General features: G+C 38.6%; 1 protein-coding gene across 9 annotated transcripts in view; it reads right to left on the bottom strand.

Annotated features, from left to right (window-relative positions):
* Positions 1-12,283, bottom strand: part of ralgapa1 (Ral GTPase activating protein catalytic subunit alpha 1) — a 319,967-nt gene that overhangs the window by 225,691 nt on the left and 81,993 nt on the right. For all 9 annotated transcript variants that reach the window (XM_060829079.1, XM_060829081.1, XM_060829087.1 and 6 more), the window contains exon 14: positions 8,421-8,550. In XM_060829079.1, the coding sequence (XP_060685062.1) occupies positions 8,421-8,550 (130 nt within the window). The remainder of the gene's footprint in view (positions 1-8,420; positions 8,551-12,283) is intronic.

The following is a 12,283-nucleotide window of genomic DNA, read 5'->3' as shown; positions in this document are numbered from 1 at the left end:
GACAACAAAAATAAGACAAGCTCTTATCAGCATCCTTCATGGAGCTAAGTAAAATTACCAGTTGTAGGGAACAGTTCATCGATTTGCTTCAAAAGAAAAGCAAGAGAAGTGTGTAAAAACAGAAAAATACAAAAATATGAACAGGAGACTGGTATACTATCAATTCTAAAGACAGAATCAAGAGAAAATGAGAAAAGAGTAAAAAGAAACAAGCCAAGGAAGAACAATAAAATAAAAGATATTAGACATATTTTCCCTCCCAATTTGCATAATTAAGATTCAACAGTTGATACTCTTCTCCCAATTTAGTGAATCATTAGGATTAAAAGTTTCTTTGCTGGAAAATGTTTTATTAATTATATCAAAGCATCTTTTCCTAAGTAGTCTCGGATAATAGCGAACTTGAGGCAAACAAAAAAGATCAACCGTTGTCATAGTAAATAGAGGAGTAAGCTAGAGTGGTTTAAGTGCCTACTCCTGCTCCTAATTCTTAGTTCATATAATCTATTGTGTAGTGGACAGCAAAGGAGATTGCCTCAGAGTACAATGGAACCTCGATGACATGGGCCAATGGGCTGAGGACTGGTAGATGGAGCTTAGTTTAGATAAGTGTGAGGTGCTGCGTTTTGGAACAGCATATCAGCGCAGTACTTCTAAACTCAATGTTAAGGTCCTGGGGAGTGTTGCTGAACAAAGAGACCTTGGAGTGCAGGCTCATGGTTTCTTGAAATTGGGGTCCCAGGTCAACAGGACAGTGAAGACGACATTTGGTATATTTGCCTTTATTGGTTAGTGCATTGAGTATAGCACTTGGGAGGTCATGTTGCAACTGTACAAGACATTGATGAGGCCACTTTTGGAATATTGTGTGCAATTCTGGTTTCCCTCCTATGAGAAGGATGTTGTGAAACTTGAAGTGGTTCACAAAAGATTTACAAGGATGTTGCCAGGGTTGAAGGATTTGAGCTGTAGGGAGAGGCTAAATAGGCTAGGACTATTTTCCCTGGAGCGTCGGAGGCAGAGGGGTAATGTTATAGAGGTTTATGAAATCATGAGCGGCATGGTTTGGCTGAATAGCCAAGGTCTTTTCCCTGGGAATAGGGAGTCCAAAACTAGAGGGCAAAAATTTAAGGTGAGAGGGGAAGGATGTAAATGGAGTCTAAGGAGTACCATTTTCACATAGAGGATGGTGTGTATATGGAACGAGCTGCCAGAAGGAGTGGCACAATTACAACATTTGACAGGAAGGGGTTAGAGCGATTTCGACCAAATGCTGACAAATGGAACTAGATTAATTTTGGATATCTGGTCAGTATAGACTAGTTGGACTGAAGGGCCTGTTTCCAAGGTGTACAGCTCTCTGACTCTATAAAGGAAGAAATTCTTTATATTCTTCAAACTTTTTCCAACAGTACAGATGGGAAGGAATTTTCTTTACCATCCGGTTTTTAAAAGGGTACTAAAGAGCTGATACCCAATTATACCTTTTACTTGCTCCTCAAAAATCCCTCAATACATCTCACACCTTCAGTACGTATATGCAACACCTTAATTTTCTTGGACACCAAGGGAATCAAGAGATGAGGGATCAGGGCAGAAAGCAGGATAGGGGAGTAGCATTGAGATAGATGAGCAGCTATGATCTTATTGAATGGTAAAGCAGGGTAATAGGACAGTCTAATCTATTCAGATGCTACTTTGGACATTCGTATTTGTAAGCTAGATTCTACTTAGCAGACACCATGTATGAAGCAAATGTGGAGAGAATGAAAACATAGTAAGAAAAGTATTAATTGACGTAAAAAAAAACAGGAGCAGAAGACAATCCAGCCCAATAAGCCTGGACCACTATTCAATATGATGTTGGCTGATCTTGGGTTCCAATTCCACTTTCTATCTCATTCATTGTATCTCTCAATTCATAAGAGTTCAAACACTGTCTATCTCAGTCTCAAGTGTACTCAATGATAACACATTCACAAGTCTCAGGATTCCATAAATAGAATTCCACAATCCTTTGAATGAAGAAATTTCTCTTGATCTCAGTCCTAAATGATTAGGTAGTATCCTCAAATTATGGCTTCTTGTTCTAGGAACTCAACCAAGGGTAACAATCTCTACCTTGTTAAGCCCCTTCAGAATCTTGTGTCTTTCAATGTAATGGTCTCTTACTCTTCAAAACTCAGAAGAAAATCAAAAGGACATGGAGGAGTTGGTGAAATCAATATGGCTTTGTGCATGGGAAATCATGTCTCACACACTTGATTGAGTTTTTTTTGAAAAAGTAATGAAGAGGATTGATGAGCGCAGAGCGGTGGATGTAATCTATGGACTTCACTAAGGAATTCAACAAAATTAGCAAGGTTAGATACAGGGAGAACTACTCATTTAGATACAGAACTGGCTTGAAGATACCAAACAGAGGGTGGTGATGGAGGGTTGTTTTTCAAACTGGAGGCCTGTGACCGATGGTTTCCCACAAGGATCAGTACTGGGTCCACTACTTTTCATCATTTATGTAAATGATTTGAATGTGAACATGGGAGGTATGGTTACTAACTTTCCAGATGACACCAAAATTGGTGGTGTAGTGGACAGCAAAGAAGGTTGCCTCAAAATAAAATGCGATCTTGATCAGATGGGGCAATGGGCTGAACAGTAGCAAATGGAGTTTAATTTAGATAAATGTGTGGTGCTGTATTTTGGAAAGACAAACCAGAGCAGGACTTCTACACTTAATAGTAAGGTCCTGGGAGTGTTGCTGAACAAAGAGACCTTGGAGTTCAGGTTCATAGTTCCTTGAAAGTGGAGTTGCAGGCAGACAGGATAGTGAAGACGGCATTTGGTATTCTTTCCTTTAGTGGTCAGAGCATAGAGTATATGGAGGTCGTGTTGCGGCTGTGTAGGACGTTGGTTTGACCACTTTTGGAATATTGTGTGCAACTCTGATCTCCCTCCTATGAGAAGGATGTTGTGAAACTTGAAAGGGTTCAGAAAAGCTTTATACAAGGATGTTGCCAGGGTTGGAGAGTTGGAGCTATAGGGAAAGGCTAAATAGAGGGCATAGGTTTAGGATGAGAGGGGAAAAACTTAAAAGAGGCCTAAGGGGCAACCTTTTCATGCAGAGGGTGGTGCATGTATAGAATGAGTGCCAGAGGAAATGGTGGAGGCTGATACAATTACAACTTTTAAAAGACAACTGGATGGGTATATGAATAGGAAGGGTTTGGAGGGATACAAACCAGGTGTTGGTAAATGGGAATAGATTAATTTAGGATATCTGATCGGTGTCAATAAGTTAGATCGAAGGGTCTGTTTCCATGCTGTACATATTTATGACTGCTAGCAACAAATGGCAGGCTAACTTCAATAGTACAAAGGAAATGAAGACACAGTATAGACTAAAGGGATAGCTGCGGCAGAGGGACATGTGTGTATAAAGGCATAAATTGTTAAAACTTGACAGGACAGGTAGGACAGCGGTTAATGAAACATTCAGTTTTCTACACTGCATTAATAGGGGCATGGAGTAAAAGAACAAGGAGATTTTGTTGGACCTGTGTGACAATGCTGCTCCTTTGACAAGGTTAGGTTTTCCTTGTTTTTCTTTCCACAGGGGTCATAAATGCATAGATTCCACAATATGTCTGGTTTGCATGGATTTAGGCCCAATTTGATTAAAGCTAACAGATACCTCCTCAGACAAAAGGCTTTCAAGTTAAAAAATACGTGTACAATGAAAGGGGAACGGCCAGTTCTCCCAACTCAGCTTTCTCTGACTGAGTTTGGTTTTAGCAATTTGGATGTTCAGAACTCCTGGGTTTTTTCTGAGGCTTCTGGTCCAAGAAACAGCTCCACGCTGATCCTCTTTTTCTGACATCTCTCCTGTAAGAACCTGTGTTTGATTTTACCTTTTTTTGCCAAGGGGGTGTTTATGGGGATGTTGCAAGTATTTGGAACAGCATCACTAAGTTGCAATAGAGTTGCAACAGCACTGGCAACAATGTGAACACATTGTAAGGGTGCAGAAGTTTACATAAATGGTTTTAGGGATATGAAATTTTAGTTATGAGGACAGATTGGAGAAATTGGAACTGTTTTGCTTGGAAAGGAGGTGATGGTCTGATACAAATTTTCAAGATCTTGAGGGAGAAAAAGTTCCCACTTCTAAGAATATCAAGAACTAAAGTATACAGATTTAACATATTTTGAAAGATAAACAAATCCAATGTGTGAATTTCTCTCTCCCTTCCTTCCCCCACCTGTGCTCCCCCTATTCACCCCCACCCCCATACCCCACTGCTCTACACACACATACACAGTTGTAGAATACACTGCAGGAACTGTGATGGAGGCTGGTTTAATTGTGGTATTCAAGAAGATAGGATTATGGGGAAATGGCGCAATACTGGTACCAAGTCAAAAACACTCAGAGAGGCAACGAAGACATTATGGACCAAATAGAATTGTTACTGTGCGAAAGGCTATCGTAGTTTGTGAACTCCCAACCATATAGGCCCAATTTAATCAGCTTTTCATCATAGGATAACATTCTTATCCTTAGGGATAAATCAAGTGAATATTTGCTCTATTGTATCCAATCCTTAAATTTGGAGACCAAATTCTACATAGTATTCTGGTTGTGGTCTCATCAAAGATCACGCAATAGTAGTATTATGACTTCATTTTTGTACTCCATTCCCCTTCCAATCCATCATTTGCAGTGTTACTTTTTGCACTGCGTGCTAAGTTTGTTTCTTGTTCAGGTATAGCCAAGTCTCTATTTACAAGAGACCCTTTACACACCCTTTCAAACCATTTATTTTTCTATTCTTGTGAATGAAGTGAATAACCTCACTTCTCTACATTTAGCTCTGTCTGCCACCTTGATGCTCATTATGTAAACCAACAGTAATTTGTGTTCTGGAAACTCTGACAATATTTCACCAAGATTGTCAACAGAACTAGCACTCGCATTGTGAGCAGTAGATAATGTTGAAGGCTGAGGAGATGGCGATTTAGGCGCATTAGCCTCTTCAATAAATTTGTGCTTACATGCTTGAATGTGGAAGATGAAACTGCATTACAGTTTCTACAGTAAAGCAGTTTTACTGCTCATCAACTTTCAGGACATTGAATCTCTTGCAACCTGCTGCTCCTCATCATCAGCTGATTTGATATCCACAGATTTCTATTCATCAACATTTCAGAGCCCATTCAGTACCTTAAGGCGACATGGCTACTTTTCATAAAATTCCTTCACACTTTCCACTATCATACATCCAGAGGTACATGTAATGTCCGACCGCTTCATACAAAACACAATCCAAATCTTCAAGCATAGGAACATGCTTTTAACACTCTTGGATTTCACAACAAATTCTTTAAGCTCCTCACTTTACACTTTAAAGGTTTCATTAAAGTGAATAAATTTTCACTTTAGTCTTGCATGGGAGTCTTCTTAGGTCACAAAGGACTAATAGATGAAAGATTTTGGATATAATCTACTCACAAATTCAACTAACCACTTTTCTACTGGTGTCTATATGAGAGGGGGAGACTTAACATACGGTGGAATATACACAAATTGGAACTTGGTGCACTAAGTTCAAATAGACACTTTTCAAAAAATTCTATAAATTGATAAATTTGCTTGAAATCTTTATTGGTTGGATGAGAATTCCAGATGCTTAGGTACGAGATAATGAGAACTTTACTGTAACAGACTTCAGCACTTTCCCATTGACTGTAGGCTTGCAGTTCCCTGTCTTCTCTTTCCGTCCTTTCTTCAATAGCAGTTATACATTTGCTAACTTTAAATCTGCTAAGTCTGTTTCAGAATCTAAAAATCATTGTCAGTCATCTGCCATCTTTGCAAATGGAGGGAAAGGGGGGGGACAGGTGGGGAGAGGGAATGGGGGAAATGGATGGGTTGGGATGTGTCAGTGGGGTGACAGATGGAAAGAGGGAGGGAGAATGGTTAAGGCAGGAATATCAAGCATGATTACCCCTTTATTTTGAGATTGTGCACTGTGGTTCAACATTCACCAGCCAGAGGAGCATCCTATTCCATTACAACCTGTAAGCATCTTAAATGTTAAAATTTGATCTCATGTTTCAAAGCAACCGAGAATACAGGCAGAATTTCATTAATCACTCGTCTCAAGGCAATCCTACTATCCCAGTGACTTGTCTGGTTAATGCTGGTGTACTTCATCTATGTCAAATTACATCTTTCATTGGATGAAGAAGCCAAAACTGAACACCAAGCGTAATCTCACCATTCTTTGCATCTATACCTAATTCCTCTTGCAATAAAAGTCAATATACAGAAATGAGATAATTGATTCATGCTGATATTTAGATGTACATGAATAATTTTAGAATAAACAAAATGTACCACCTCCTCTGAACGTGATGGGAAATGTAACCAGTTCTATAGACATGATGGTTACCTCAGTCAATTCTTGAGGTAGCATAGCTAAGAATGGAAGTTGTTAAAACATGTCCCTCCAGAATATTTGGTGGCAGCAGTGCAGGGCATGATGGTAACCACATTTCATGGAAAAAGGCTTTAAAAAAAGTATTCTTAAACTGCCTTTTTGATATAGTAGCACCTATTGGATTGTGTTGCTTGCAAATATTGTGAATTGTGCCTGAATAAGAGACCAACTTAATATAGGCTTCAACTGAAAATAAATTTAGACCTTTCAACAAGAATAATGTGTGCAATTGTAATTTCCTTGGCTTTCATGCGAAAAATCTATGTGCGAACCCGAATAAAGGTTCTTGTCAGGACTTTTTCCAAACTCTGTCCTTCTTTACTCAATTAGTGGTTTTTTCAAAAGTACTTCTTTGCATTTATAATAATACAAGAATCTTCCAGTGCTAATTCACAAGGTGTGAATCACAACTTACTGTTTGTTTTACTTAATTCTAATACAAGTTGATGTATTAAGTCATAAAAACTTATCATAACCCAAACAGTGCAGACAATGGGGCTTGAGTGTTATGACAAATAGATGTCAAATTTGGAATTTGTGGTGTAGATTTGGTGCAGACTGAGAATCATCAAATCCCTACAGGGCAGAAAAAGGATATTCAGCCCATCAAATCTACACAGACCCACCGAAGAGCATCCCACCCAGACCACCTCTATCCCCTCACTGTATCAGCATAATCCTGCATTTACCATGGCTAATCCACCAGCTTGCACATCCCTGGACACTACAGGGCAATTTCGCATGGCCAATCCACCTAACTTGCACATCTTTAAACCGTGGGAGGAAACCGGTGCATCAAATGGAATCCATGCAGATCCAGGAAGAATGCGCAAACTCCACACAGTCACTCAGGGATGGAATTGAACACTGGACCCTGGCGCTGTGAGGCAGCAGTGTTAACCACGGAGTCACCATGCCACCTATTTATTTTCTTTTGTTTCACAGTTTATTCTTTTTATATTTTTTTCAGTTTCCAAAATCTAGGGATAGGCCCTCATCATATTCGAGTTTCATTGCCTTCACACTATAGATGAAGAACAATAACTTTTCTGCTATTTTATTAGCTTGTATTAGAATGAAATTTATAAAAATACAAGTTGTAATTCCCACCTTGTGAAATAGCACCAAAAGCTTTTTGTTATTAGAAATGCAAATGAAGGTCATGTGAAAACATTTATTGAATAAAGGAGGGCAGAATTTGGAAAGCCTTTGACAAGAATCTATTCAGGGTCACAAAGATTTTCTCATTAAAGCCAAGGTAATTCTAATTGCACATATTATTTTTGTTGAAAAGTCAGCTTATTTACAGTTGAAGCCGGTGTTAAATGTCCAAATCTTCTCTTACCCGGAAATAATTCACAATATTTACAAGCAATTTAATTCTAGGTGACCATTACAGGAGTTACCATACCATTAACGCAACTTAAGAATTTTTTGTAAATCTTGCTTGAAAATGTGGTTGCTTTCTTACACCCCACATCCTTAAACAAATCAAAATATTCTGGAGGGAAAATGTTGCAGATTTTTTCAGAAATATATGGAATAACATTCAACTTGCAAATTCATGCAATAACTTGCAGGAATACGTAGGTTAGCCATTATACACTCCATTCAATTTTGCACTGTATTACTGATAGTTCTTATTTGTATATAAAACTATCCCCAAAATCTCAATAAATAGGACATGGTCTCTAACTAATAATTTCAAAACAAAACAAAGGAAGAGAAACTATTGTTGCCATGCTTTAAGCCCTGAGTGACCTATTCCCAGCAGAATGAATCTTTGCATTTGTTAACACAGCATAATTTACAAGTAAAATATGATTTTTCAACCCAAATTCTTCCAAACATTAAAACACTTCATTTACTAAACACAGTATACTTTTTAAAAAAATTTGATCCAGATACACGCTTTACCCGAAAGAGCGGTGTAGCAAGCCTCCCTGCTAACACTGAATTCTTTCTCCCTTGAGATAATGGTGGTACTTGCAGCGGTCGTTTCATAACAGATTCTGTAATTCTCAACAGAACCAACAACAACTGTTCCCTTTAAAGAAAAACAGAAAGTAATAGTCAGGCTATGACACCAAAGGCTCACATTTTGAGATTTCACTTTCTGAAGAAAGGCTACTTTATCCAGTCATACACCCGATACACAAAATGTATCATGCTTATGGTATCAGATTTGTTGAATAACAGTATCAAAATTCATTTACTTTCAGCTGCATGACTACTAGAAGGACGACGCTTTAAAAATAATTGGATGCTGGTGGATTAACACTGTGTTGGTTCCATTTCAACTGTTATACAAGATGCATCATTCAGAACCTAATGCACACTGATATAATGCATCATCGCAATACACAATGGAGCCATCTATGCATACCTAATGGGGTATCAAACAGTACCAACCAATGGGACAGGTGGTTCTCCTATAACACAAGTTTTGTCAACTCAATTTGGCTGTAACGCAATTGGTGAATTAGGAAAAAAAAATTTCAAGGATGTTTTTAGAAATTATTGTAGGAGAAAAGATTTCAATTTCAAGTTTCTCCTCCTTCTGGATAATTGCATCAATCCATCCTTTGGTGAGCCTTCTGAAAACATAGAAGTGCTATTTCTACCACCGAAAACAACCTCTCTCATTCAACCCATGGAACAGGGTGCAATAGCAGCTTTTAAAGCTTATTACTTAAGGCACACATTCAAGAAGCTGATTGGCAGAAGCTTCTCCAGATTTTCTTCATGATTTTAAAGGGGTTGAACCATCAATGGAGCTTCCAGCAATCAAAGAAGTAAGTTGGATTTGAAGAAATGGAGACTGATCTACACCAACTTATTGCTGCAGGGAAATTGAAACTTGAGGTGAAGACGATGAAGTCCAGGATAAGCACCACGAGAACTTTCTACTTTTCTTTTGTCTTCTATCCTGAGGGAATTTGAGAAGCAGTTGCACCACTTAGAAGACAATGACTACAATGCAGAATGCAGCAGAATAGCAGTTCATGTCAAAGTCTTATCTGGCACCCTATGAATAGCTTCTTCAGCAGCAAAACCCAGATGCCTTTGTTAAGCGAATCTCCAAGAAACAGTCCGAGGACAATGAATGACAGCCATCCACTTTGGGACTAAATATTTTCTTTCGTCATAATCCTGCATTCTGAACTGCTCCTGAAAGCAATGATGATGCTGATGGTGACCCTCAGCTCCTGCCTTAATACAGTACTGTAACTCAGCAAATTCAACAAGTGTTAAAATTTATTGTATTATTTCAATAAAATATATGGAGTTGTAGAGATGACAAGCATGGAAACAGACCCTTCGGTCCAACTCATCCATGCTGACTAATCTAGTCCCATTTGCCAGCACTTGGCCTTTATTCCTCTAAACCGTTCCTATTCATATACCCATCTAGATGCCTTTTAAATGTTGTAATTAAATCTGCCTCCATCACTTCCTCTGGCAGCTCATTCCATACATGCACCACCCTCTGTTTGAAAAAGTTGTCCCTTAGGTCCCTTTTAAATTTTTCCCCTATCACCCTAAACCTACGCCCTCTCACTCTGGACTTCCCCAACCCAGGGAAAAGAACTTGTTTATTTACCCTATCCACACCCCCTCATGATTTTATAAACCTCTCTAAGGTCACCCCATAACCTCTGACACTCCAGGGAAAACATTTCCAGCCTATTCAGCCTCTCCCTATAGCTCAAATCCACCAGCCCGAGCAACATCCCTGTAAAACTTTTCTGAACCCTTTCAAGCTTCACAGCATCCTTCCGATAGATTCCAATAGATTTGTCAAGCTTGATTTTGTTTTCATAAATCCATGCTGAATCTACCCCATCTTTGTCAGTGTTTTCAAGTGCTCTGTAATTAAATATTTAAACATGAATTCTAGAATTTTCCCCACTACCAATGTCAGGCTAACCAATCTATAATTCCTCTTTACTATCTACCTTTCTTTAAATAGTGGCATTACATTACCTCCTCTCCAATCCATAGGAACTACTCCAGAATCTGTAGAATGGATCATCAATGTATCCATTATTTCTTGAACCACTTCCTTTACTACTCTGGAATGTGGGTTATCAGGCCCGGAGTTTTATTGGCCTTTAATACCATCAATTTCCACAACACCATTTCCTAATAATGATTTCCTTCAGTTTCTCTCACGAGACACCATGTTCCCAACATTTTTTTAATGTCCTCATTGTCATTTTAACACTTACTTAGACTGTGCTATTGTCTGTGATGGGCTAACTATTGTTTATGTTTCAATATTTACTGATATATTTGGTGGTTCCCCGCAGGGCCTGTTATTTATATTGCGCAATTTTCTATAACAGAAGGTCGCACGAGATTGCAACTACTGCATTATAGCTGAGCAGACTGGAGAACAATACATGCCAAGATGTAAATGCATTCAAGATAATCACCAATTATCCTAGTTTTGTATGAACCATCAATTGGCTACTAACTGGTATTATCTTATGGACCTATCTTACTCTGCCTGAATTAGTATAATAGGATAAGTTATATAGTATTTATTTTAACTTGACCTATTTGGAATTCCATAGTTTAATTTTTAAAATATCAAACTTCCTGTCACACTTCCATTTACTATATTAATAAAACACCTTTATCCAAAAATGGGTGGTTAAGTTCCGAATTTCACGTGTTGATTGGAGACTTGAAATAGCTCCAATATACATGGCAGCTACTCTTATGGAATATCTGACAAAGGCATGTAATGAACGAAAAGAAGGGAGAAGGTTCCAATTTAGTTATAATTAAAGTCTAATTATTATTGCTTTTATGCTTTGGGCTACAGAGTGAGATCGCCAAAAATAATTTGAATGAATATACAGTCTGTTTAAACATGACATTCATACAACCTGTTTGAGCTCTGAACCTTACAGGATTTGGTCCTCAACAACCCTGAACATAGGAATTGTTGGAAAAAGAAACTTGAATCCTTCTAGCTTGCGTTCTACTATCCTGTTGACACAATAATTGAGTTACTGACTGATCAGAGAAAGTTTATCTCATCAATTCATCATCAGAAAGAGGCAGTGAGTAGTATTATCACCAGACTATTAATCCAGCAACTCATCAAATGTTCTGGGGAACCGGGATTCACATCCTGCAGTGGCAGATGGTGGAATTTGAATTCAATAAAAATTATCTAGAATTAAGAATCAACTGATGACCATTCTCTTGACTGTTAGAAAAACAGATCTGACTCACAAACCTCCTCCAGGGAAGGAAATCTGCCATTCTCAACTGATCTGGCTTACATATGACTCCAGACCACAGCAATGGGGCCCTCTGAAGTGGCCCAGCAAGCCACTCAGTTGTATCAATCACTACAAAGTCTCAACAAACAAATGAAACTGGATGGACCAGCCGGTGTTGACCTCGGCACTGAGAAAGACAACAACAGAAACAGCCCTGTTGACCCTGAAAATTCTTCCTTACTAACATCTGGGGTCTTGTGCCAAAATTGGGAGAGCTGTCTCAAAGATTAGTCAAGGAACAGCGTGAAATAGGCATACTCAAAGTGTGAAATGTACTCTGGGGGAGGATTTCAATGTCCACCACAAAGCATGACTTGGCAGCAGCACTATTAATCTAGCTGGTTGGGTTTAAAAGGACATATCTGCTAGAGTGTTAATGAGAGAACCAAGAGGAAAAAAACATACATGACTTCATCTTTACCAATCTGCCACCTGCAGATACATCCATACAGTATTGCTAAGGGGAACCACCCCACAGTC

Source organism: Hemiscyllium ocellatum, chromosome 8, assembly GCF_020745735.1.
Source record: "Hemiscyllium ocellatum isolate sHemOce1 chromosome 8, sHemOce1.pat.X.cur, whole genome shotgun sequence".
Taxonomy (NCBI): domain Eukaryota; kingdom Metazoa; phylum Chordata; class Chondrichthyes; order Orectolobiformes; family Hemiscylliidae; genus Hemiscyllium; species Hemiscyllium ocellatum.
Note: the sequence above shows the minus strand (reverse complement) of the source record. Positions and strands in the feature narration are given on the sequence as shown.